The sequence below is a fragment of the Bison bison genome, unplaced genomic scaffold (genome assembly GCF_000754665.1).
Source record: "Bison bison bison isolate TAMUID 2011002044 unplaced genomic scaffold, Bison_UMD1.0 scf7180017864178, whole genome shotgun sequence".
Classification (NCBI taxonomy): Eukaryota; Metazoa; Chordata; class Mammalia; order Artiodactyla; family Bovidae; genus Bison; species Bison bison.
In genome coordinates this window covers 2,065,673-2,092,708 of record NW_011494750.1, presented here as the reverse complement: position 1 = coordinate 2,092,708, position 27,036 = coordinate 2,065,673, and the positions used below count along the sequence as shown (strand labels likewise).

At 51.7% G+C, this 27,036-nt stretch overlaps 1 protein-coding gene across 2 annotated transcripts in view; it reads right to left on the bottom strand.

The window, feature by feature from the left end:
- Nucleotides 1–27,036, bottom strand: part of LOC104990345 (chromosome unknown open reading frame, human C11orf49) — a 210,896-nt gene that overhangs the window by 808 nt on the left and 183,052 nt on the right. Inside the window, exons 4-9 of one of the 2 annotated variants that reach the window (XM_010842364.1) lie at nucleotides 25,272–25,356; nucleotides 6,906–6,991; nucleotides 5,048–5,243; nucleotides 4,073–4,182; nucleotides 1,855–1,918; nucleotides 899–1,628 (exon numbers count right to left, since the gene is read on the bottom strand). In XM_010842364.1, coding sequence (XP_010840666.1) covers nucleotides 1,454–1,628; nucleotides 1,855–1,918; nucleotides 4,073–4,182; nucleotides 5,048–5,243; nucleotides 6,906–6,991; nucleotides 25,272–25,356 — 716 coding nt within the window. In that variant the 3' untranslated portion in view covers nucleotides 899–1,453. Of the gene's footprint in view, nucleotides 1–898; nucleotides 1,629–1,854; nucleotides 1,919–4,072; nucleotides 4,183–5,047; nucleotides 5,244–6,905; nucleotides 6,992–25,271; nucleotides 25,357–27,036 lie in introns of those variants that run through there. The other variant, XM_010842365.1, reaches the window with a different exon arrangement.

Genomic DNA, 27,036 nt, shown 5'->3' with positions numbered 1-27,036 from the left:
TGCCACCGTCGGCCGACAGTTGTAAGCCACTGGTCTGGGAGGTGGGCGATGAGAACGGATGGGTGGAGGCAGCCACAGGGCTCTAAGGCAGCGATGTCCTAAGTGCGGAGTCATCAGAAGTTTTGGAATCCTCGGGAGGTGCTCATAAAGAGATTTCTCTGCCCTGCCCCTGGGCTGGAGGGGTGTGGTCGTGGGCTGGAGGGGTGTGGTCGTGGGCCTTGTACACAAGCCCCCCGGGGTGACTGAGGCAGCCAGGGGCTTTGAGTGGCTCCCAGTCAGCTGGAGGGTGCAGATCCCTAAGCGCTCACCATGTGGCCTGGAACTGCTGGGCCCTGGCCTGGCAGAGCTGTGGGAGCCAGTCCTGTAACTCTCCAGGGGGTGTGGGTCTGGGCAGGGATGAGCCAAGAAAAATGTGGGTGTCTGGCAGCTGCAGAGAAGGAAGCCTGATCTGCTTGGGTCCTGGGGTGGTTTTATTTCCTGGAAGTTGCAGACCACCCGTCTTACTGTCCAGCTTTGGCTGGAAGCTGGTGCTCCTCCGCCTGTCTTGTTCACAGCTGCATCCCTACTGGCCTAACCCTGAGCAGGTGCTTAGAAAATGTTTAATGAATTTGTGATGGCAACCCCTTGTGGCCAGTCTCTCAAGTTATAGGCACCTGACCTTGAACCATCTGAGCTTGTTCCTGAAAGCTCTGTCCAGCTGTGGCCACCTTTCCCATGAAAGGCAGAGCTCATGTGCAGCTGGTGAGTCCCTCTTTGCTCATGATCTGAGGCAGGTCTCCAGGTCAAGTGGTCCTGTGTCCCCCAACTTCCCAGTCCTGCCAGAAAAAGCTGGAACTTGGCACCAAATTCTCAAACACCCCTTCCCTTCACCCCTGTCTCATGGCTTTAGACTCACCACTTACCAGACACAAGGGACTTTATTTGTTTCACATATTTAACTATTAGACACAGAGGAGACTTGAAGCGGTTTCTGAAATTTCTTTTTGCCCACCCTCCATCTTATGGCTAGTGGCTAGTCCTCCAGAAGAAGGCTACCATGGCTGTATCCTAATACCCGCATCACTGGGTGTCACCCTTGACCATGCAAGGCACTGCATGGTTCTGGGATTGCTGTGAGGAGATGGGGATGGTCAGCAAAAGGGTAAAACCCAGTCACCCTTCCCGTGGCCTCAGCTCAGTCCACCGTCAGCTTGGGGCCTGGTGAAAGGCAGGCTGACGGGAGAAAGCTGTTAACTTTCTAGGGTCACTGTAGCTTGGCTGCTCATCAGCACCTCTCTGGTGGGTCTCTGGGCTAGGGTTGTCACTTGGCCTTCTCACCAGTGGAGGGCAGCTTGGCACAGGGAGTGGGAGGAGAGATGCCTGGGGTTCTGGGGGTGGGGAGGTGAGCGGGTGGGGAGCTGGGAACTGGACCCAGGGCTGGGTTCTGTGCTGTAGACAGGACCCTTCAGATTCGTCAAGTCTCGGACTCATCTGTCTCTTCAGTGGAGCCATCGCTCTCTCCATCCACTTTGCGAGCATGATGGAGGGGTCTCCAGGGGGAGCCAACCCGGGGAGGGGTCCGGGGAGGCAGGTAGCTGGCCTCTGGACCGGCAGTGACCGAGGTGACCAGGCCTGGGATCTGTGCCAGCCTGAAGAAGGGGAGATGCCCAGAGGGAGCGAGGTGCCTCTTGTCCAGAGACCAGGACCCCTTCACTCACTCTCGCGTGTGAGACCACGGGCTTCTGCCTCAGGCTTCTGCCAGCCCCCCAACCCTTCCCTGACAGACGGACAAGTGATGTGTGGCCCATGTCGGGCTCTGATCTGACTGAGGTCTCGTGCCCACAAGGGGGCAGCATCTTCCCACCCAACACTTACAGCCGCTCCAGTTCCTCGTCCATGGCTGGGTCGTGCATCAGGTCCCCTTTGTCGGGTAAGGCTCCTAGGGAATAATTGGGGGCACAGAACTTAACCTGAGGGTCCTCCACCCAGGCTTCAGCCAGACATCCCCCTGTAGTGGCTGCCTCTGTGCCCCTCCTCGTCATGTCTGCCTACATTGTTGACCCTGGGAGAGCTGATCTAGATTCAGGGAACAGAGGTTTAAGAGATCTTCTCTGGGGGCAGTAAGCCCTAGGTGCTGCTGGAGAAATTTAGTGAACCCCCTTCCTACCTTCCCCGATCATAACTACGAGACAGCCCCAAAACTCAAGGTCACTGCACAAAGAGAATGATCTCCTTCCAAGACTAGATGGGATGTTGTGAGGTGGTGCTAGTGGTAAAGAACCCGCCCGCCAGTGCAGGAGACGAGACAGACATGGGTTCCATCTCTGGGTTAGCAAGATCCCCTGGAGAAGGAAATGGTAACCCACTCCAGTGTTCTTGCCTGGAGAATCCCTTGAACTGAGGAGCCTGGTGAGCTATAGTCCATGGGGCCGCAGATAGTCAGACATGGCTGAAGGGACTTAGCACTCATGCATGAGCTGGTGCTGAGGGTTTAGTCCTTTCCTGGGGCTCCAGGTACTGTGCTGAGAAGGAGCCAGAGACACAGGACAGGGCCAAGGCCCCAAAGGCCAAAAGTTACCTAGTTTTGTGCCTCTAGATCAGGGGGATCCCACTTTGGGGACAGAATGGTCAAACATGCTGTCTCAGCTCCTCCCGGGAGGGTCCCAGGGCGAGAAGGGAAGGCGGGGTCAGGATGAGACTCAGCTCTCCTCCCTTGGCCACGAGCCGCCAGGAGGGGCGCTATCCCTTCTCTGACAGATCACTGCAGGTTTCCTCGGCTACAAACCCAGGGCAGTCATTCTCGGGATATCGGGAAAGGTGACAGGAGGGGTCCAGGGTGCTCCCTGGGGCTGTTAACAGTGGGAGTGAAGGTAGAGCTGGAGTCTGCAGATAGATTCTTACCAGCAAACGAGAAAAGAGCCGCACTCCTGGCCAGAAGCTAGTGAACAGCGCTGGTCCCCAGAAATCCTCAATCTTAAAATTGTCCATCTGGCTCTACGGTTCCTGACCTTTTCAGATGATGCTTCCTGGCCCCTTTGGTGTTAGTGGTGATCACGCTGTGTTTGATGGAGCCCTCGTGTGCGTGTGTGTGTGTGTGTTGCCTTGAGGACTAAGGGAACAGGACAGCCTCCCTCCACAGCTGGCTGCACCTGGGGTAGCTCAAGTCTCTCTTTCAAACACGGGAGACGCAGGTGAGGACAGAGACCCTGTGCTTCTTTCCGTCTCCCACTGGCCCAGCACTGCAGGGGATGTGAGCGGCATTGCTGGTCGGGTAACTAAGGTCCACGTTCCACAACTACTGAAGGCCACTTGCCCTAGAGCTGGCATGCCACAGCAGGAGAAGCCACCGCAAAGAGAAGCCCGTGTGCCGAAACTAGAGAAGAGCCCCGGCTTCCCAAGTAGAGAAAGACTGCACACAGCGACAAAGACCCAGTATAGCCAAAAAATAAACAGTTTAAAAAAACAGCGGGCGGATGTGCTCTTTCTTGTTTAAAAAATAGGAAGAACCCTCTCAAGCTCTGTGGGTGGTGATGTCAGCCTGGTGGCCCCTCCCCGGGAGGGCAGCACATGCGGGAGGGGGCGGGAGAAGGCGGACCAGTGAGGATGAAACGATGGACAGGAAAAACTGGGGCGGAGCCGGCCTCCATCCACCACCGCCCTTTTTTTCCCCACTCCCTTTCAGACTAGTAAGAATTTTTTTTTTTCCAGATGGGAAAAAAAGGTCTCCCAAGACACACCTTTGCCCTGCTTACAAATAGGGTTCAGGTCTCTTTGAAATATAAGCTCCGGAGCCACTTATTAAATAGCCTGTGTCTGCCCAGCCTGCAGGCCAGTGCCCACAGCAGAGCCGGGGACCCTATGGGGTGGGGGGTGCTGAGCATGCCTCTGCCCTGGGGAGGCTGCTTCATGTCGGGGCAGGACCCAGGTCGGGGAGGCCATCTGTGAGCACGGGAGTGGGAGAGGCCTCAGAGTCCAACCCTGAGAAGTCAAGGCAGACCTGGCAAATCTGCGTCCCCTGTGGGAACTCTGTCCACCAATACTCTGGCTCCTACGTGGCCTGCTGTCAGGGCGGAGGTGGCCGGCTCCGGCTTACCTAGGGCTTGGTTGATCCCGTGATGCTTTGAGAGGGCCACGAGGAAGCCGTAGAAGGTCAGTCTCTGAACGTTGCTGAGGACCTCTTTGACCAGCGCCGGGGGTGGGCAGCTAGAGGGGACAACACAGATTCAAACACTAGTTAAGTCTGACGCCATCTTCTCATCCAGACCTTCAGGCTTAGGAGGTTGTGTTCTGCCGCTAAGTCGGGTCCAACTCTTTGGGACCCCGTGGACTGTAGCCCGCCAGGCTCCTCTGTCCATGGGATTCTCCAAGCAGGAATACTGGAGTGGGTTGCCATTTCCTTCTCCAGGGGATCTTCCCGACCTGGGGATCAAACCTGCATCTTTTGCGTCTCCTGCCTTGGCAGGCAGATTCTTTACCACTAGTACCACCTGGGAAGCCCTTAGGAGGGTGAAAACCAAGGAACCTGCCTGCCCTGGGAACCCTAAGGCCCTGGGGAGCCTGGCAGAACTCTTGGAGCAAGGCCTTGACTGTGGACAGAAAGGCTGGCATGTTCACCAATTGGTGCTTCACTGGCAGGGGTGGGGGATGGGGAAAGGGCGCTGGGCGATGCCTCCTCTCGGAGGAGACACAAGCTGGCTGCTCTGTCCCCAAGGGGACTTTGTGCTACACAGGACAGCTACCCTCTTTTTCTGGAGGGTGAATTCTGCGCACGGTGGGTATTTTTCTCCTTCTCTCTGAAAAGTCAAGACCAATCTATCTCCTGGCAAGAAGGGGCCCAAGCTGGTCATTAACAGCTGGTCTTGCCCAAATGGAAGCAATCTGGCCCCCGTGAGCCACCTGGGAAGCCTGTCAATCATCAGCCTGGACTGATGGGGGGCAAATGGCGGCTGATTCACATTCAGCATGATGACCGTCAAGGGCCTCGGAACCCTGGGCTGTCAGAAGAGCCTGCTGGGGGTCCGAGCTGGTGCCCGCGCCCGCGGCCCCGGGGGCTGGGGCGGGTTCTCACCTGTACTTGTGCCGGTCACACAGGTTCTCCAGGCACTGGTAGAACAGCGAGGCCTCCACGCCCTCTGGTGTGCCCGCCTCGCCCGTGGAAGGCCGGTGGCGGTGCTGCCCACTGGATGACGTGGGCACGATCACCGTGTTGGGGTTCTTGCCCGACAGCAGGTCCTGATAGATGGCGGCCACGCTCTCCAGGAACTCTGCGTACAGGGTGGAGGGGCGCGGGTCAGGTGGGAGGGCACCCTGGATCCCCTCACCATGCGCCCCTTCTCTCTCCAGGTCAGCTCATCTCCCAGCAAGTCCTCAATGCACAGCATCCAGGGAGCAGGGGCCCTCATGGCCCACGCTCAGGAGAGATGACACGTGTCTCAGCGCGAACGTCCCCTCCTCTGGCAGTTCTTCCTAGACCAGGTGAGACCCCGTGACATACTTTCAGGCAACCCGGACTCCTCTGGGCGCTTATCCAGTGAGGGCATCTGTGTGTGACTGGTTCGCTTTGTCTCCTTGCTCGGATGGCAGATCTTGTCCCCAGGCCTGAATCGTGCCGTGTCCACCTTCCCCACCCCCAGCACCCAGCAGAGTGCCTGGTGCATAGAAAATCCAATAAATACTTTTGAAAAACGTAAAAGGTGAACAGGCACACATTCCTGCTGGCAAACCTCTCTTGTGAGGCCACCTGCCTCTGTGACTAAGGGAAGCAGGTTGGAGATACCCATGCAGGAAAGCTTACGAACTGCTGATTTATTAAACAGCTGAACTAGTTTTCAGGTGTTAGTCCCCGAGCCCTCGTCAGTGAGCCAGGACTTACGGCCCACCTCCCCACGGCTGCCCTTTCTGGGGGGCGCTGTGAGGAGAGAGCCCGGACACATGGTGAGGGGAACAGGGTCTCCACACACGGCTGCTCCTTCTCCAGGGCCCAAGAGCTTCAGAGAAATGGGAAATGGACGCCCGGAGCTGCTGAGAGCAGGAGGCGAGACCCCAGACTGCGGCCCCTGCCTGACCGGGCCCTGGGGCCGCCCTCAAGAGGACACGAAGCGGCACCTGAGTGAGGCTGCGGCCGGCCAGGGCCAGCCGCTGGCGGAAGGCCACGGGTAGGCTCCAAGGACAGCCAGCCCTGTTTGCTGGAAGAGCCTGTTTGAAACAAGTTTGCTGATGGACACAGTCAGCAGTTTCAGGGCCCAGCATTCCATCGGACGCTGCCATGTGTGAGCCGGTGTGTGCTGGCATCCAGTCAGCCATCTTTATTCCACCTGGGATTTCGGGGTGCAGCTGGTGCTTGCTGGGCAGCAGGGGGGCGAGGGGGAAGTGTGAGAGAGGACTGGCGTGTGCTGATGAGCTGTGTGCTCACACGGCTGCGTCGGGCCCAGGGAGAGACCTCCGACCCCGCTGACGCGGCACGGGCCCTCTGGTCCGCCCGGCAGCCCGGCGCGTTGGCAGCTCCCCTCTGTCCGCTTCTCCCTTAAAAGGGCCACCTGCCCCTCAGGGCTGCGGTGAGGACGAAGGTGCCTAGCGCTGGGCCCGGCCCGCAGCACGTCTTCGCTAACGGGAAACGCCGCGGGGACCGCCCCGCAGCAGCGTGTGCCGGTGTGGTGTGACCGTGGCTGTCACTTAAACTGATGTGTGTCCCCCCGCTGGCGGGAAGCACCGTGGCTTTCCGTGTCATGAGGAGGCTGAGTGGGTCGGCCCTGCGGGCCGAGTCTTGTGACCACCGGCGAGAACGGCACATCCTGCGGGGAAGCCCGCCATGAAGGGAGGCGGCGCAGAAAGTGCGGGCCAGAGACGCAGGCGGAGGGGCCACAGGGCGGGACGGGAGTGGGGGACTGTAGTCCCACAGGAGCCGCGGGGGCCCGGAAGACTCTCACCTGAGTAGTAAAACTGGATCTGGAAGGCAAAAAGGAAATCTGAGAAAGACATCAAGCAGTCCATGGCATCGTCCATGAGCACAATCCTGAGGGGCAGAGAGAAAGAATATGAGAGAGAGTGGGTGCGTGTGTGCGCGTGCGTGCGTGTGATGGCGGGGTGTTGGAGTCAGCCGTTCTTGGGGCTCCAGTCCCCCTTGGGACAGCAAGGAGAGATGGCTCCCCCAGACAAGCTCCTCCCTGTCACTGCACTTCTCTGTTAACTGGGCTATGCCACCAAACTGAACTGGTGTGGGGGGTCAGGCTCCCACTTCAGTCTCTGTGGCACCAGCAAGTGGATGGAACATGGGCTGGCGGGGGGCGGGGGTGGCAAGGAGGGGGTGCAATTGTAATGCAGCCAAGATTTCTTTTCATATCCTTCAGCAGTAAATCCTTTCATCCTGCGGCAAGGACCATTTAGTTCAGAATAAATACAGCTGATCGGCAAAGGCAAAAAGAACAGCCAAGAGCTTTAAAGAGTCTTGGCAAGTGGCCCCGAGATTTAATAGGCGACCGAGGGCCAGACGGGCCATAGGCACCTCCATCCTGGGGCATGGGCGGCACAGAGGGCCGGGGATACATCCTGGGGCCTGCCCTTGAGGGGGTCCAGTGACGCCAGGCGGCCGCTGCTCCTCCATGCTGTCCATGCGCACAGGGTGGCCCCCTCCCCGCTTCTCGCAGGAAGAATATCCCGTGACCACTAGAGGGAGCGGACCAAAGCCCCCTTCATACTCTGCTCAGGCCCTAGCTGGAGAGAGGACAGGAAGAGATGGAAATGAGCACTTGCCGGGCTCCATCCTTATGCCAAACTCATCTACTGACGGGCAGCTGGGCTTCCAATCTGTTTCTTTTCTCTTTTTTTCCAGCCATGAGACATGTGGGAATCTTAGTTCCCTGACCAGGGATCGAACCTGTGCCCTCCTGTAGTGGACGTGCAAAGTCCTAACCACCAGACCGTCAGAGAGTTCCTACCTCCCTGCCCAATCTGTTTCTGACTGGGCCCTATCTTTCCTTAAACAAACAAATAAAAAACCCCAAGAAACCAACTTATTTTGCTCCTTCATGGGTTTTTCGAATTCTCTCTCCACCTCACTGGGTCAGAGTCCCCAGACTGGCAACTGGATCAGCTCCAGAGACTGCAGGCATTTTTTGCCTCTGGGGAAGGGGTTTTAGAGAGACTATGATGTGGACAGCGCCCCTGGGAGTGTGCAAGGCCTGGCTTCAGGTCTCCCCGAAGAGAGAGATGGTTCCTACATCTAGTCTCCAGGTGTAATAACGATAACAATAGAAATAGGCAGGATTTACTGAGTCCTTACTTCATGGCAGGCACTGTACAAGGTATTTGGATGGACCTGTGGTGGTTTAGTTGCTAAGTCATATTTGACTCTTTGAGACCCCATGGACAGTAGCCCTCCAGGCTCCTCTATCCATGGGATTCTCCAGGCAAGAATACTGGAGTGGGTTGCCATTTCCTTCTCCAAGGGATCGTCCCAAACCAGGAATCCAACTGGGTCTCCTGCATTGCAGGCAGATTCTTTACCAACTGAGCTACGAGGGAAGCCCTGAGTTACAAGGTATTTAACTTATGTTAATTAAATTTTGAGAGTCCCTTGAACAGCAGGGAGATCAAACCAGTCATCTCTAAAGGAAATCAACCCTGAATATTCATTGGAAGGACTGATGCTGAAGCTACAGTCCTTTGGCCACCTGATGCAAAGAGCTGACTCATTGGAAAAGACCCAGATGCTGGGAAAGATTGAAGGCGGGAGGAGAAGGGGGCGACAGAGGATGAGATGGTTGGATGGCATTATTGACTCAATGGACATGGGTTTGGGTGGATTCCAGGAGTTGGTGATGGACAGGGAGGCCTGGTGTTCTACAGTCTATGGAGTCATAAAGAGTTGGACATGACTGAACAACTGAACGATTACAACAATTAAATTTTACCCACAACAATCCTATGAGACAGGTGTTGTGATTATTCCATTTTACAGGTGAAGAGACTAAGTCTCAGAGAAGTCAGCTTAATAAGGTTGTACAGCTGGTAAATTTACTACATTACTCACATGTCATGGGCTTGCTTCCTACTAGGTCTCACCACCTCTTTTAAAATAAAGATACAGGATATAAACGGAGGAGCCTGGCAGGCTACAGTCCATGGGGTCATAGAGTTGGACACAGACTGAGCAACTTCACTTTCTTTCTTTCACAGGATACAAACACCTGCATTTTATTTCTTAGTTTATTATCTGCCTAACTTATCTTTTTTTCTTCTCACCTATACCTTAGGGCCTTAATTGTTTCTCATGTACCTCTTGGGGAAGAAAAAAGCTGCCTCCTCTACCAGAAGACCCTGATGTTGGGAAAGATTGAAGGCGGGAGGAGAAGGGGATGACCGAGGATGAGATGGTTGGATGGCATCACCAACTCAATGAACATGAGTTTGAGTAAATTCCGGGAGTTGGTGGTGGACAGGGAGGCCTGGCATGCTGCAGTCCATAGGGTCACAAAGAGTTGGACACGACTGAGCGACTGAACTGAACTGAACTTCCAGAATTCAACATTAAAATTACCTCTAGGGAAAAAAAAAAAAAAATTCAAGGCCAGAGTGGGAACAAGCAATGCTGCTAATGGCCACAAGAGGGCGCCCTAGTCTTTCTGGCAGAGGCTCCTGGGACGAAGAGCTGAGACTTAGGCCTAGTTAGCTGTTGTTTGGTCACCCGGTCGAGTCTGACTCTTTACGACCCCATGGACTGCAGCAGGCCAGGCCTCGCTGTCCCTCACCATTTCCTGGGGTTTGCCCAAGTTCATGTCCATTGCGTCGGTGATGCCAAGTATTTACCTCTTTTCTTATAACCTGAGCAGAATGGGCAGGCAAAAGGGATGAGAGAGGGCACAAAGCCCAGACTTTAATATCTGGATGGGGACAGAGGGGCGAGAGAGGTAGACAGAGGGTGGGGAGAGGGGGCTGGGGTAGCAGAGGCACCCCAAACTGCAGAGGGAGAGTGCATTTTTCCAGAGTCCAAGGGAGAACCTCAATGTCCTCCCTTCCCCGGCCCACAGCGGAGGGACAGGCCCCCCGAGGAGAGAAGGCAGTGCTGGCTCCTTCCTGCCCCAATTCCCGGGACAGCCAAGAACCAGAATGGCCTGAAGTTAATTGCTAGGGAAGAGTGCTGGGCTGAGAACATCCCCAAGCAGGAAACCACGAAGGGGAACCAAAGCCTTTGAAGATGTTACTTGGCTCCTCTTGTTTATCATCAACCTGGGACCTGGTGCTCCTGTTTATAGCAGTTACCTCCCTTTACTATTTCTCTCTCTCTCTCTTCTTGGCCATGCTACGGGCATGCAGAACTTCCCCAACCGGGGATCGAACCCGTGCCCTCCACAGTGGAAGCTCAGAATCTTAACCCCTGGGCCATCAGAGAAGTCTGACTATTTCTCTCTTCACCTATTTATTTACTTATTTTATACAGACGGTCCCCAACAGGTCATCATCACACCGATGATGGTGTGAAAGCAAGAAGAACTTTGAATTTTTGACTTTGAATTTTGACCTTTCCCTGGCCTAGCAATGCAAGGTACGTACTCTCCTGTGATGCTGGGCAGGGGCAGCTCCTAGTCGGCTGTGCAGTCACAAGGGTGGGACATGGACAACCATTCTATTTTCATTTTGAGTACTGTGTTCAGTCAATTACATGTGAGATTCAACACTTTATGAAAAAACAGGCTTTGGGTTAGATGATGTTGTCCAACTGTGGGCTGAGGACACAGCTGAGGTAGGGCTGGGCTAAGATATGATCTCTGGTAGGTCGGGTGTAGTCAGTGCATTTTTGACTTGATATTTTTAACTTACAGTAGATTTTATCAGGACATAACCCCCTTGCAAGTCAAGGAAGAGCTGTATTGCAATGTAACTCCAATACCATAGGACTTACCCTTTCAGAATGCACAGGGCGGTGCGTTCACAAAGCTGCACAGTCACCAGCCCCATCTAATTCCAGAAGCGGTCATTCTTGCTGAACAGCCTGCTCCCAGCCACGCCAGGGCTGCCAGGCCAACTGCCGTAAGCATCTCCCCTTCTCAGCCACAGCCAGGACTGTCAGCTGCAGAGGGCCCGCCCTTTCAGCCCCAGAGCTGGCCACCGCTGTCAGCAGCCAGTCTTGACTGTGACGCCAGCTCCCTCTTTTGAGGTGGGCAGCTGGGGAAGAGAGAGGGCACAGGCCTCGGAGGTGTCAGGGTGAAGCAGGGCAAGCCCGGCGTGCACTCTGCTTTGACCCCTGCTTCTCGGGGGGCTGACGCGTGGATGGGGCTAGTTGGAGGAGGCAGGCGGTGCAGGGGCTTTCTCTCTGGGGACAGGTAGCTGGATCCCTGGCAGCACGTGCACGTAGGACTGAAGTGTTTTCCTGACTGCAAGCAGTGGGCCTGGCTGCCAGAGAAGCCAGTTGGGTCTCAGCTGTCACTGACAGCCATGCTCCTCTGCTCAGCCAGAAGCCTGGGAGTCCTCCTGACATCCAGGAAATGCCCTCTCTTGCCCGCCACATATCAACCAATCACCTGGTCCAGTCAGTCCTGTTCCAGACATTTCTCTAGAATCTGTCTACTCTTTTCCACTTCCAAGGCCCCCACTGATGCCCACGCCCACCTCCTCTTCCGGACAACGGGACGACCTTCTACCTGGTTTCCGGTAACACTTTTGCCTCCTTCTAATTGGGTAACCATACTGTGGTCAGAAAGAGTTTTGTTTTTTTTTTTAATTAAATTTATTTATTTTTAAATGAAGGATAATGGCTTTACAATATTGTGTTGGTTTCTGCCAAACATCAACATGAATCAGCCATAAGTTCAGTTCAGCCACTCAGTTGTGTCTGACACTTTGCGACCCCATGGACTGCAGCACACCAGGCTTCCCTGTCCATCCCCAACTCCTGGAGCTTACTCAAACTCATGTCCAGCGCGACGGTGATGCCATCCAACCACCTCATCCTCTGTTGTCCCCTTCTCCTCCCGACTTCAACCTTTTCCAGCATCAGAGTCTTTTCCAATGAGTCAGTTCTTCACATCAGGTGGTCAAAGTATTGGAGTTTCAGCTTCAGCATCAGTCCTTCCAATGGATATTCGGGACTGATTTCCTTTAGGATGGACTGGTCGGATCTCCTTGCAGTCCAAGGGACTCTCAAGAGTCTTCTTCAACACCACAGTTAGGTTTACCTATGTTCTCTCCTTCTTGAACTTTCCTCCTACCTCCTTCCCCATCCCACCCCTCTAGGTTGTCATAGAGCCCGGGTTTGAGTTTCCTGAATCATACAGCAAATTCCCATTGGCTATTGGGCTTCCCTTGTGGCTCAGCTGGTAAAGAATCCGCCTGTAATGCGGGAGACCTGGGTTTGATCCCTGGGTTGGGAAGATCCCCTGGAGAAGGGAAAGGCTACTCACTCCAGTATTCTGGCCTGGAGAACTCCATGGATCATATAGTCCACGGGGTCGCAAAGAGTCGGACATGGCTGAGCGCCTTTCACTTTCACTTTTCGTCTGTTTTACATATGGTAGTATATATGCTTCCATGCTACTCTCTCCATTCATCTCACCCTCTCCTTCCTCCCAGAAAGACCTTTTTAAAAATGCGAATTTGACTGTTTTACAACTCTGTTCTAAACCCTTTACGGGCTTCCCCTTGTCCTTAGAGCAACGTCTCCCATCCTTATCCTGGCATATGAGCCTGTATGCCCTGCCCTTGGCTCCCGCTCACCTTTCTGGACTCATAGGAGGCCCCAGTCAGTCCCCCATGATGCTCCAGCGTGGGGGGGGGCACACAGTAGGCCCTCAGCCAGTATTAGTTGAATGAGAGGGAAAGTGTGAACGCATAACTAACAGAGGTGTGGTACCCTTTTCTTTTCTCCTGGCAAGGTAACATCTGGGCACTACGTTCGGCTCTGGGCGGTTTATTTAAGAGGGATGAGCTAGAGTCACAGAACAGGGGGTCAGCGAGGCAGAGTCTGCAAACCAGGATGTCAGGCTAACAACTGCCTTTAGATCCTTTAGTGGGAAGAGAGGATGAAGGGTAAGTGGCGCTGGGCCGTGGCTCTTGAAGGGCTGCCTCTGAGGGAGATGTCACAGGGTTCTGGGAGACTGGAAGATGCCCAGCTCTGGGATTATGGCTGCTTTGTGAGCAAGTGAGCTGCCTGCTGCTGGAGATATTCAAGCGGAATACTTCCCCAAAGTCTGAGTGGACTTCTACCTCTGACAGAAGGGCATCCCAAGGGCAGAGAGAACTAACAGCTTCTGGTAACTCTGGTTCTCACTGGGGAGAAGTTTGCTATTGAAAAACCTCACAAAAAGGTGCTTTTAGAAACATCGAATGCCACACCATCCATCTCCAGGCTAGCGCTCTGACCCGTAAGTCCTGGGCATCTGGCACCGGGGTCTCACAACTGGGGAGAGGCAGGCAGGAGGCTGCAGCTTTGCCTCTGCCTGTGGTGACTGTGATGACCCCAGGCTGTAGGCCCATCACCCCACTGACAGCGGCTCCACCCTGAACCGAACCTGGCCCCACCCCCTTGAGGGTCAGGAGGAGGAGTTTCCTGGCTCGACACCCCTTCCTGCCAGCGGCCTGCTGCTAACGTGCCAGCTGCTCCTGACACCTGGAGGAGAGGGGCCGGCTCTGGCTTTGAAGGGGAGCCAGCAGGGAGCGGCTGCCAGCGAGAGTCTGTACAGATCCACTGGGTCGGGGAGGGACCCTGGCAGGCTGGGCCTCGGGGCTGGAGAGAGGGGGCTCTGGGGGAGAAGGAGAGGCTGGCTCTGAGCAGAAACATGTGGAGGGTGGAGTCCAGGGCAGAGGCTGGAATGGAGAAAGAAAAGAGCGCTTGGCAGGGTCTGAGCCCGTCCCGAGGGGGCTGGCTGTTCTCGCCCTCCCATGCTGACTTCCAACAGCTGGGATGGGCTGGCTGGTTGGACGTTAGGTGGGTGCCAACGAAACAACAGTTTTCAGCCTGAATCTGCGACTTGCCAACTTCCTATTCCCCCTTAAAGGTCAGCATCCCTGGGATGAGGCAGAAGGCGTGTTTTGTTTTGTTTTGTTTGCAGTTCAGCGGGATCCAATCCCACCAGCTCTAGAACTCCCTGCCCAAGCTTCCTTTTCTCGGCAAGTCACGTTTTTCTCTCGGAGCTTTAGTTTCCTCATCTGCAGAAAGGAGATAATTCTAGTTCCCAATTTACAGGATTCTGGTGAAGATTCAATATGGTGATACGCTGCGTCTATTCTACTGTTATATATTACTGGTATACATAGTAATCACTCAAAATCAGTGTTAGCGGCCACCCATAAGTGTGTTCTAGCTGGTTTCAGGTGATGGAAGAGCTCAAAATAGCGAATAAAAATATAGCTCAGAGGTAGTGCAGCCAGTGCCTGGCTGGGCACAGGCTCTCAGGCGGAAGCGAGCTATCCTGTTTCAAGTCCACTTCTGGGGGGCGCTGGGGCTGGTGTGAAGCCTCCCATGCCGGCACTTCCTCTGGGAGGTCACATGAGCCGCGTCGTTCATGGGTGAAGGTGAAGGGCGTCTCCAGGCCTGTCTGGGATCCTGGGACACCTCTGTGGAGTCTGCCTTAATGTCAGGGCCATGAGCGAGGGCGAAACCACAGCCTGGCTGCCTTCTCCAGGTATTAACACGGTTTCCTGCGACACTTCCTTAGGGCTACCGGCCCGCTGGGCTGCACTGGAGACCCCCCTGTGCTGCACGAGCCGCTTCCAGTCCAGGCCCTCTGAGCAGCGTGGGGCGTCCAGGTTGTGGTCTTCCCTGGGCTCTGGGCTGCACTTCCGGGGGGCCCCAACGCCCCCTGCCCTGCAGTGCCTGAGAAACTGGACCCAGAGAGCCTGGGCAGCAGCAATAATTACAGCTACACGGCGTCCAGTAAGGGCTTGCTTGGTCAGCGCTTTGCATCCGGTATTGCACTTTCTTCTCCCATTGATCCTGTGACGTGAGATCGATGGGTATCTTCACTGAGAACACAGGGCCTCAGAAACTTGACCAGGGTTTTCAAACCAGATGCAAAAGAGCTGTAATTTGAACACAGGCCTCTCTGACTCTAGTCACAGCTCCTGGGCCAGCTGCAGCGGCTCCAGGTGAGACGTGGCCGTGACACCTTCTGCTGGGGGTGGCGCTGTCCCTTCTCCCACTCTTGTAGAGCCGTGGCCCCCAGGCGGGCTGGACGCCGACGAGGCCTGGGTGCTGCTTCTTCCTTGCAGATACCATGAAGGCCCCACTCGGCCATTTTGGCTCCATGATGCTGGTCTCTCCCCAGAAGCCTCATAGCTGGGGCTGGGGGCAACTGTTCCACGCTCTTAAGATAAAACCCACATCCAGTGCATGGCCTGCGGGGCCCTCCCTTCTTCTTCCAGCTCCAGGCTCCTCAAACTCCCGGCCCCCTGGTTCCCCCAGGGCACCCAGGTCCTCACTGGCTCCTTTCCAGGTTGCTTACCTGCCCGAGATGGCCTTTCCCTCTCCCTGCTCCCTTCCTAAATCCTGCCCACCTTCTTCCTTTTATTTGTTTTTCTCTTTTTTATATTTTGAATTACGAAAGCATGATGAGACATTTACAGGACGCTTGGAAAATACAGATCAAAGTTACATAATAGTTTCACTATATATTACAACTACTTTTTAAGTAGATAAATTAAGATTTTTAGTTGGAGTTTCAATATCAAACTCTCAAAATTAATAGAATGAATACAGAAAAGCAGAAGGATGGAGTAGACCTGAAAAGCACCATGGACCAATTCGACATAAAGCTTACACAATTTTCACACAACAGTAGGGTATAAATTCAAGTTACCATAGATCATAAACTAGAAGACACTGGAACATATCCAGGGACATAGACCAAGGTGGAAAAACTTCATGGTTTAAAGGTACTGAAATCACACAGAGTGTTCTTTTATCCACACCTTTTTCATTTTAAATACAATATTTAAAACTTCAGAAAATTACACAGAATAACAGAAAAAACACCTGTGTACCCACTAGCTAACTTCCTCTCCAATCTTCACATTTTCCCACCCTTGCTTCAATGTTTAAAAGCTTTATAAGCGATTACACGTACTGTTTAGAACACTGGGACACCCTCCCTCTACCTTCCTCCTTGAGATCCCGCTGGAACTTGAGGGCTTAGCTTTCATTCATTCACGGAAACTTGGGCTTGGCATGCCTCTGCGTGCTTTCGTACTGTTGTTGACTCACACAAATGTTTACATTCTTAAAGCATGATATCACTTTGCTTTGCCTGTTATCAAGCTCTGTGTATTCTTCTGCAACTCGCCATTTTGAGATATATCAATGCTGATGCATGTATATCTCCCTGTATTCACCTTATTATTTAAGAAAAAACATCCATTTGGCACCGTAGGATCCCCATGGTATCAAACCTGCGTCCCTTGCATTGGAAGGTGGATTCTTAACCACTGGACCACCAGGGAAGTCCTACGTCCCTGTATTCGTTTTAGCTGCTGTATAGAATTCCAAGGAATGGATTTAAGACGTTTTGTCCTTTCTACTGCGTGGCGACAGGCATAGGGCTTCACTGGTAGCTATTACAAATAATGCTGCCTGTCTCCTTAGACTCAGCCACACCTCATGACCTTTTTTTTTTTTTACTATTATGTAACTAGTTCCCTGCACATGGCAAATTCAAATTTATTTTGTTTTTCAGAACTTTCTGGAATTTTTTTTCCAAACACTTTCCTCTTTTTAAAGAAAATGTATTGGCATATAGTTGCCTCACAATGTCGTGTTCGTTTCTGCTGTACAGCAAAGTGAGTCAGCTGTATGTATACACATATGCCCTCTCATTTCTTGAACTTTTTAAGATTTGCCCAAATTGCTTCCAAGTGATTATGCCAATTTACACTCCCACTAGCCGAGTGTGCGAGTTCCCACAGTTCCACGTCCTCACCAATACTTGCATTATCTCACTTTAAAATTTTTGCCAATTTGATGACTGTGAGCGGGTATCTCAACTTAACTGGCATTTCCCGGATAACTAGCGAGTTTGGCCATGAAGATATGCCCGAATGTTTGGTAGTTGTTAGGGTTTTCTCTTCTGTGTATTAGCTCTTCATATCTTTGGACTATTTTTCTACTGAGGTCCTTCATCTTTTTCTTACGCAATTGTAGGAGTTCTTTATAGACAATCTCGAGACTAAAAAAATTCTGTGGACTGATTTGTTGTTAGTTACGTAGGTGATAAATATCTTCTTCAAGTCTCTGGCTTGTCCTTCAACTTTGTTTATGGTATCTTTTGCTGGACAGACGTTTTTCATCCTCACTCTCCGCTGGGCGAGGGCTCAGCGCTTGCACTGTTGCGGCCTGGGTTCAGTCTGCCATCAGGGAGCTCCTGCTTCCCAGCAGATGCTTCTTTCTCTAGAATGTCTGCTCCACGAGGGCAGGGGCTTTGTTTTCTTCGCTGCTTTCAGCAGCAGCAGGTGATGCGTTCTCCTTCAACACTGGCTGATGGCTGAATGACTGAATGCAGTTTTGTGGTCGGTTTATCGACCTCGTCCATTGGGGTTGGGCTTAAAGAATTTATATCTCGTTTAAGAATTTTTTAACTACCCGGTGGCAATAAAATATTTTCTTCTAATCTCTTTTAAGAGTATTATAGCTTTGCATTTTACACTTATGGCTATAATCCAGCCTTCTCAGGTGGCAACAGTTAATAAATAATCCAGGTGCCAATGCAGGAGATTTGGGTTCAATCTCTGGGTCAGGAAGATCCCCTGGAGGAGGAAATGGCAAACTACTCCAGTATTCTTGCCTGGCAGATTCCATGGACAGAGGAGCCTGGTGGGCTACAGTCCACAGGGCAGCAAAAGAGTCGGACAAGACTGATCACACATGCACACAAGGATTTTTCTGTAATCTATATGAAACTGACTTTTGCATATGGTCTGAAGTAGTGATCTAATTTTATTTTATCCTAGAGGATAAACGTCAACTGAAAAAAAAAATGCACGATGTGAGAATTGTGAGTTAAGTTTTATTTGGGGCAAAATGAGGACTACAACCTGGGAGACAGCACCTCAGAGAGCTCTGAGAAACCACTCTGAAGAGCTGGGGGAAAGCTCCGTATGTACTGGTTTTGGTGAAGGGGGAGCATGCCATCAAGCACGCATTTTTGCAGAAGTTGCTGCTAGTCTTGTGAAGTTTACTGCTAGCCATGAGGAGCAGACGTCTCCATGTGTGATTTTAGTGCTTTTCTAGGTATGAGGAGAGGCAAGGATTGGACTCATAAAATCTTTTCTTGAAAATATCTAACTATTTGAAGGCCTGTTCTGCTAGTTTTTCCCAGAACACAGAGTGCCTCATTCCTAATTAACCCCATTCAGGGTGTGTTGAAGGTCAGCTGCTGCAGTGGCTTAATCTTCGTACAGACAGATGGCAGTCCCAATTTTTAGTGGGCATTTTGATGGCCTTGGGCTTCCCTGGTGGTTCCGATGCAATGCAGGAGACCTGGGTTTGATCCCTGGGTTGGGAAGATCTGCTGGAGAAGGGAACGGCTACCCACTCCAGTATTCTGGCCTGGAGAATTCCACAGATTATATAGTCTATGGGGTCACAAAGAGTCGGACATGACTGAGTGACTTTCACTGTCATGATGGCCTTACAGTAAGTCTTAGTAGTTGAAAGGGCTAAGACTTATTGCAAGACCAACAGGCTTCCCTGGTGGCTCAGGTGATAAAGAATCTGCCTGCAATATGGGAGACCTGGGTTCGATTCCAGGTCTGGGTTGGGAAGATCCCCTGGAGGAGGGCACGGCAGTCTGGTATTCTTGCCTGGAGAATCCCACGGACAGAGGAGCCTGGCGGGCTACAGTCCAGGGGGTTTGCAACGAGTTGGACACGCCTGAGCGATGAGGCACTCAGAGAACACAGAGCTGGCAGAGCAAGTTCATCTCTTACAGACCCTCCGGGTCCCCGATGCAACATGTCTATCTCTGCCTTAGGGACCAGCTTCTAATCGACCAGGTTAGGCTGTAACCTGTTTACGTGTCCCTGCAGCACTTGGCTCTTCATTGACTTAACGTCTGCTGCTCTACTGGTTGGCAAGCTCCTTGAGGGCTGGACCCACGTCTGTTTTGCTCACTGTCAGCTCCTCCACAAGCACGCTGACTGGCACGTAACAGGCACTCAATAAACATTTGGGAAATGAGAGGATGGGGAGAAAGACCTTCAGGGCAACAGCGACGCTGTCGGGTGGCAGGTCAGCCCTGGGGGGAGATCAGTGCAGGACACTGCTGCAGGCGAGAGGCATGAAGTGCAGGACGCTGCTGCAGGCGAGAGGCATGAGGAAAGACATTCTAGATTTTTTAGGGGTCTACATGCTTTCAAAGCGCTGTATGTATTCAGCATACAACCATGACAGAAGAGCTCTTCCTATTAAACATGTATTACTGACTAGGAAATGTGGCTTTCAGAGACAGAGAAGCGAGTTAAATACGATTTCCGATGACAAGAGTGAGAAGGAAACGCAATTCCTTTGAGTGCAATCAGTTCTAAAATGGCAGAATGAGATGGGCATGCAAAGCTCTAAAGAGGTTCTCAGAGTGGTCCCAGACCCGTGAGCGCCACCTGAGAACCTCTAAGAAACATGAATTCTTGAGCCCCATCTCAGACCCCCTGAGCTCTGAGGACGGGGCCTGGGCCATCTGCAGTTCACTAAGCTCTGCGGGTGAGTCTGGCGCTCTCTCAGATTGGAGGGCCACTGCTTGAAATCTCCACCCTTGGGGCGAGGCTTCCCACTCGTGTCATGTGAGCCTTGGACGGGCTACAAGTGTGGGGGCCCCCTGGCCCAGGGGGCTCACCACAGGCAGTCTTGTCTTTACCCTACTTTTTGTTACGTATTATTTTCTGAGTGTTGTGAAGGGGAAGAAGGCCAGAAAGCAGTGCCTTAGGGAACCCAGGAACTTCTCACTTATTTAATTTTTACATCGAAGTACAGTTCATTTCCAACGTTGTGCTAATTTCTGCTGTACAGCAGGGTGATTCAGTCATACGCACATACGTTCTCCTTTTAATATTCTTTTCCATTATGGTTTATCCCGGGAGACTGGGTTCGGTTCTCTGCGCTCTACAGTAGGGCCGTGTGGTTTATCCATTTTATATGTAACAGTTGGCATCTGCTAACCCCAAACTCTCAGCCTATCCCTTCCCACTGGCAACCGCAAGTCTGTTCTCAATGTCTGACTTCTCACTGATTTAAAAAAAAAGTCTGGTAATAATAATACCAACATTATTTTAACAGCAAGAAAATATTATTTATTGAATGTCCATAATGTGCTAAGCAATTTATATATATATAATTTTGTTGAAATCTTACAGCCACCCTATGATTTAATTATTAGCCTCATTTTACAGACAAGGCAAACAGGGCTTAGAGAAGTTGAGAAAGATCCTCAAGGTCATGCAGTCAATAGACAGAGGTGGTGTGGATACTCAGGTCTTTCTAATCCTCTGGTGCCTGTGCTCTTAGAGGTCAGGGTTAACACCACTGCTTCTAACATTTTTGCTCTATGCCAGGCATTGTTTTAATCACATGATATGCGGCTTCAATTATTACAACTATTAAAATTATTCCCACTTTACAGATGAGGAAACTGAGGCTCAAAGAAATTAAAAAACTTTCCCCAGGATATAAGCTGGGACCAGGATTTGAACTCAAGAGTTCTGGCTTGAATCTCTCTGGTGGTCCAGTGGTTTAGAATCTGCCTGCCACTGTGTTCAGAGCAAAGCCCAGACTCTGCCTGAACATGACAGCCAGGCACTGGGATGCCAGGAACCTGTGCTGGATGGATACAAGCTGACTAATCAGAAAACTCCTGATTCTAAGTGTTTGTAATTTCTATGTTCTTCTGGCTTTTCTGAAATTTCTTGGATTTCTTTACTGCAAATGTGTTATTCTTACAACTTGAAAGGGAAAGGATGAAAGGAGCAAAAAAAAAAAAGAATCTGCCTGCCAGTGCAGGGGACACAGCTTCAATCCTGGTCCGGGAAGACTCTGCAACCCTCAGGGCACCTAAGCCCATGTGCCACTACTATCGATCCCGTGAGCCTCAACTACTGAAGCCCTCGAGCCCGTGCTCTGCAACGAGAGAAGCCACCGCAAAGAGAAGCCTGCGCACCGCGCCTAGAGAGGAGCCTCTGCTCGGTGCAACTAGAGAGAGCCCACACATGGCAATGAAGACCCAGCACAGCCAAAACACACATAAATAAAAAGGACCTTCCCTGAAGGTGGGGAGGCGTGGTATTAAAATGCCATCAAAAGTGGCCTCTCACTTGTTAAAAAAAGAAGCAGTTTGGCTCTAGTTGAGCGCTTTTAACCATCAGGAAAGCCGCCCAGTCCATGGAGGATGGAGACGAAGATGCTATGGTGACCGTTTAGGGATATGTAACTTAACGACCTCCATTCTGCAGGAGTGGGGGGTGGGGCGGGGCTCTGGCCGGGCGCGGTCAGGGGGTCTGCTGGCTCTTCCCCAGTTGTGTTTCCGGCTCACACCTGCCGCCCCAGGCCCGGCCGAGGTGCCGCCCGTCAGTTGGGCGCACGTGGGGCTGCTCTGTGCTCGGCAGGCTCTGGTGCACAGCTGCGTGTGGGTCACATTCCTTTACGCACACATCATCAGGGGCTGCCGCCTGCTCCCACGGCCTGTCCCCACCTCGGGGCCACGAAGACCGTCCTCCAGCCATGGCCACTGCCTTGGGGGGGCCTCACCATCCGCACCCCCGCCTGCAGTTTTGGTCGGAAGCCGGGGCTCGCGTGTGAGGAAGCTGGGATCCTGACCTTCAGGATGAGAAGGGAAGAGCTCAGGCAGTCAGAGGGGCACATTCTGGGATGGATATGGTTTTTCCACACAGACACACACATGCACACAGCAGCTGGAGTGGGGTGGGGAGAGAATGGAGCTGGGGAGGCGGGGTCGACACCGAAGCTTGAGTCTTGAAGTCATCTCTAATTTTGTAGCCCGTCTCCTGACGCTTGCCCTGGGCCCTTCTGCTGTTGATTCTGGCGTCCCCACCATCCCTTCTCGTTGCTGGCTATTAGCATGGACCAGCCACCATGCTTCCCCCCTGCTCAAATGGAAAGGTCTGAAGTTCTAAAGAACAAGAGGGTCTCTTGGTGGTGGTGGTGATGGGGAGGGGCGGTAAGCTTCTGACCACAGCCGGGGGAAGGTCACTCCAGAAGCCCCTGGATATCAAAACTTGTAAGAATCTGTGGATTTTAGAGGGTTCTGCTCCTTCTAGTCTAACCTTCCAGTGTTTACTACATCAGGTTGTTTGGAAGCATCTGGGAGGTGGGTGGGGCCGAAGACCATACAGAAGGTTCACCCTCGGGCCCACCCACTACCTTTCAGGTGTGAGAAACGGGGACAGCAGCTGCTGTGGAGTGACAGAGACCAAGGCGGTGTGTCACAAAGAGATGGCAGGCTGTGATCGGTACCCAAGCGACCCTCTTCTAAATCAGATGTCAAGCTCCTTGGTACAGGAACTATAATCTTATTCATCACTGCACCCCCAGTGTGCAGATTAGATCCTGGCACAAAACTGGCACTCAATAAATAGCTGATGAACGACTTGTCTGGCGGTCCAGTGGTTAAGACTTCACCTTCCAGTGCGCGTTCAATCCCTGCTCAGGGACCTAAGATCCCACATACCTTGGGGCCAAGAAGCAAAACCTAACACAGAAGCAATATTGTAACAAATTCAGTAAAAACTAAAAAAAAAAAAAAAAAAAAAGGTCCACATAAGAAACCTTTAAAAAATATTTGATAAGAGGAAATACTGAGAGCTGCTATGACATGGATGAACCTTGAAAACACACGGCTAAGCGAAAGGAACCAGTCACAAAGGCCCGCATATCGTGTGCTTCCATTTCAGTGTCTTGAACATGCAAATTTACTGAGACAGAGTGTAGTTGCTGCGGGCGAGAGAGGATGGGCGGGGGATTAGGGAGCAGTGGCTGAGAGCAGCAGGGTTTCTTTTGGGGGTAATTAAAATTAAAAGATGCTTACTCCTTGGAAGAAAAGTTATGACCAACCTAGATAGCATATTCAAAAGCAGAGACATTACTTTGCCAACAAAGGTCCGTCTAGTCAAGGCTATGGTTTTTCCAGTGGTCATGTATGGATGTGAGAGTTGGACTGTGAAGAAAGCTGAGCGCCGAAGACTGGATGCTTTTGAACTGTGGTGTTGGAGAAGACTCCTGAGAGTCCCTTGGACTGCAAGGAGATCCAACCAGTCCATTCTGAAGGAGATCAGTCCTGGGTGTTCATTGGAAGGACTGATGCTAAAGCTGAAACTCCAGTACTTTGGCCACCTCATGCGAAGAGTTGAAACATTGGAAAAGACTCTGATGCTGGGAGGGATTGGGGGCAGGAGGAGAAGGGGACGACAGAGGATGAGATGGCTGGATGGGATCACTGACTCGATGCACGTGAGTTTGAGTGAACTCCGGGGGGTGGTGATGGACAGGGAGGCCTGGCGTGCTGCAGTCCGTGGGGTCACAAAGAGTCGGACATGACTGAGAGACTGAACTGAACTGAAGATGCTCTAAAATGGATTGTGGCGATGTGAATATATGGTTGACCCTTGAACAACCTGTGTTTCAACTGCGCAGGCTCACTATTTTTTCAATAGTGAATACAGAAGGGGCAGCTGGTTGAGTCCATAGATGCTGAACCCGCATATATGGAACCGCGTGTGTGGAAGTCCTGTGCGTATGGAGAGTGGACTAAGAGCTCCACTTGGGTTTTCATCTGCACAGAGAGGCCGGTGTCTCTCACCTCTTCCTTGTTTACTAGTCAACTCTACTCTGTACGCATACTTGATCAATTGGTTTAGGGAAGCTGGGCATTAAAAAAATTATTACTTAGACTTTCCTAGAGCAGTTTTAGGTTCACAGTGAACTGGAGGGGATTTCTCAAATGCCTTCTGCCCCCACACGTGCACAGACTCCCCCGTAATCAAAGCCCCCCACCCTGCCGGCACATCTGCTCCAGCCATTGAACCCACGGACGCATCGTCACCCCAAGTCCAGGTTTGGAGCCACGCTTCACTCTTGGAGCTACATTCCACGGGTGTGAACAGATGTATCTACCATGTATGCTGTGCCCTGTGTGCTGTGCTTAGTCGCTCAGTCGTGTCCGACTCTTTTCAACCCCATGGACGGTAGCCCTCCAGGCTCCTCTGTCCATGGGGATTCTCCAGGCAAGAATGTTGGAGTGGGTTGCCATGCTCTCCCCCAGAGAATCTTCCCATCCTAGGGATCAAACCCAGGTCTCCCACATTACAGGCGGATTCTTTACTGCCTGAGCCACAAGGGAAGCCCAAGAATACTGGAGTGGGTAGCCATGCTCTCCTCCAGGGAATCTTCCCATCCTAGGGATCGAACCTAGGTCTCCCACGTTACAGGTGGATTCTTTACTGTCTGAGACACAAGGGAAGCCCAAGAATACTGGAGAGGGTAGCCTATCCCTTCTCCAGGGGATCTTCCTGTTCCAGGAATTAAACTGGGGTCTCCTTCATTGCAGGTGGATTCTTTACCAGCTGAGCTACCAGGGAAGGCCATCTACCGTGTATAAGACAGAATATTTTTCTAAAAATCCTCTGTTTTGGCATTTTTCAAAAGACGAGATTTTTGCTACACTTCCATTTGTTGCCTTAGCTCAGATTTTCACCTAAATAAGTAAAAGTTAACTGAGGCATAGCCCAGCTACCGCATTTGCTTAAAGGATGCGAATAACAGTGAAACCAAACACAGAAATTAGGGGCTCTAACTATTTCTGCCAAGTCTCCCTGGTTCTGGACTAATACTGAAAACCGTCTTTTAGCATAAATAATACAATTTATCTCCCCCTCAGTCGGAATTTATCACCTTCACGCTTTCCAGCCTCGAACTTCACCCCCCTTCATCGCAAGTCGCTGCCAAAGCTTGCGCCATATTTTCTCAGAATGCCCTCTAGGGATGTTTATCTGTGTGTGTGCCCGTGTGAGTGTGCGAGCTGGTATGAGTGTGTTTGCCTCTTCATCTCACCACCACCCCCAACTCTATCTGCAGACCCTAAGGCTCCCCACAGAAACCACCAAAGATCATTTGGCTTCCTCCTGGAGATGCAGAAAGTGAATATTATGTTTTGGGGCAAATCCCAAATAGACCCCTCTCCAAATGCCAATTCCTTCCCGTCGCTGTTACTCTCTCCTAACGTGTGTTTGTCTGCATACATCGCAGTTCTCTCTCAGAAGCCTGAGCCAGAGAGAGGGCACAGTTGACTTCAGGAGCCCGGGAGACATACCTGGCGGCCTTCTGAGTGAGCTCCAGGGGGAAATCCGGGCACAGTAATTGCAGCAAGCAGTGATACTCCCTCATGGTCAGCAAATCTGCAGTGAAATGGAGAGGAAGGCATCAGGCCTCAGAGTGGGAAGTCACCGCAGTCTTTTCGGTCATTTCAGGGGTTTCAGACCTACCCTAGGTAGAACTGCTCTTTTTTAAACAAATTTTTACTGGAGGATAATTGCTTTACAATAGTATGCTGGTTTCTGCCACACATCAACATGGATCAAGGTGAGTCACTATTAAGGTTGCGTTAACCCAAGGATGATATTTTAAGATCAATATTTCTACAAAGTTTTTCCAGGATGGGAGGCACCCAGCTACAACATTTTGGCCAAAGGAGCTTCACTGGTTTGAGGGATGGTTCGGTAAGAAGGGAGAATTAGAGGCGCAACTTTATTAGCCTTCTCAGTTTGATTTTCCTGGTGTCTGAAAATCCACAAAAATGAGTCATTTCAAAGCTGGCTACATTTGCTGAAATTCTCTGGCACGGTAGCCTTCACCACAACATGCCCAAAGACCATGCACAGAATATCCGGAAGCAGTGCCAAGGCAGAGGCAGTCTTGCAGTGTATAGGGGAGAAGAGTTAGCAGGGCGGCCCGAGCCCTTCTTGCCCTTCATCCAGTACTGGGCAGGCTGGCTTCTTTTGGATGCCCACACACAGATCTGGTCATCCTACTGTAGGAAGCCAAGACCCGAGATCTACAATCAAGGCGACCAAATGACTCCTGATATACAGAAGCAGTGCTTTGGGAGAGATGAGCCAGGATGACGCTCCGTGGCTCAGCAGAAAACCCAGAGAGGTAAACTCAGAGGGCTTTGTAGAATGTCAGGGGAGAGGAAATACACTGATGCTTAAAAGCTGTTTTGGGATGATTTGAGAGAATAGCATTGAAACATATACATTACGATATACAAAACAGATAACCAGTGTGACTTTGATGTATGAAGCAGGGCACTCAAAGTCGGTGCTCTGGGACAACCTGGACGGACAGGGTGGGGAGGCAGCTGGAAGCGGGGTTCAGACGGAGGGACACATGTACACCGGTGGCCGATTTATGTTGAAAGGAGTTCGTCAAGGCTGTATATTGTCACCCTGTTTATTTAACTAATCTGCAGAGTACATCATGAGAAACGCTGGACTGGAAGAAACACAAGCTGGAATCAAGACTGCCGGGAGAAATATCAATAACCTCAGATATGCAGATGACACCACCCTTATGGCAGAAAGTGAAGAGGAACTCAAAAGCCCCTTGATGAAAGTGAAAGTGGAGAGTGAAAAAGTTGGCTTAAAGCTCAACATTCAGAAAACGAAGATCATGGCATCCTGTCCCACCACTTCATGGGAAATAGATGGGGAAACAGTGGAAACAGTGTCAGACTTTATTTTTCTGGGCTCCAAAATCACTACAGATGGTGACTGCAGCCATGAAATTAAAAGACGCTTACTCCTTGGAAGGAAGGTTATGACCAACCTAGATAGCATATTCAAAAGCAGAGACATTACTTTGCCAACAAAGGTTCGTCTAGTCAAGGCTATGGTTTTTCCAGTGGTCATGTATGGATGTGAGAATTGGACTATGAAGAAGGCTGAGTGCTGAAGAATTGATGCTTTTGAACTGTGGTGTTGGAGAAGACTCCTGAGAGTCCCTTGGACTGCAAGGAGATCCAACCAGTCCATTCTGAAGGAGATCAGCCCTGGGATTTCTTTGGAAAGAATGATGCT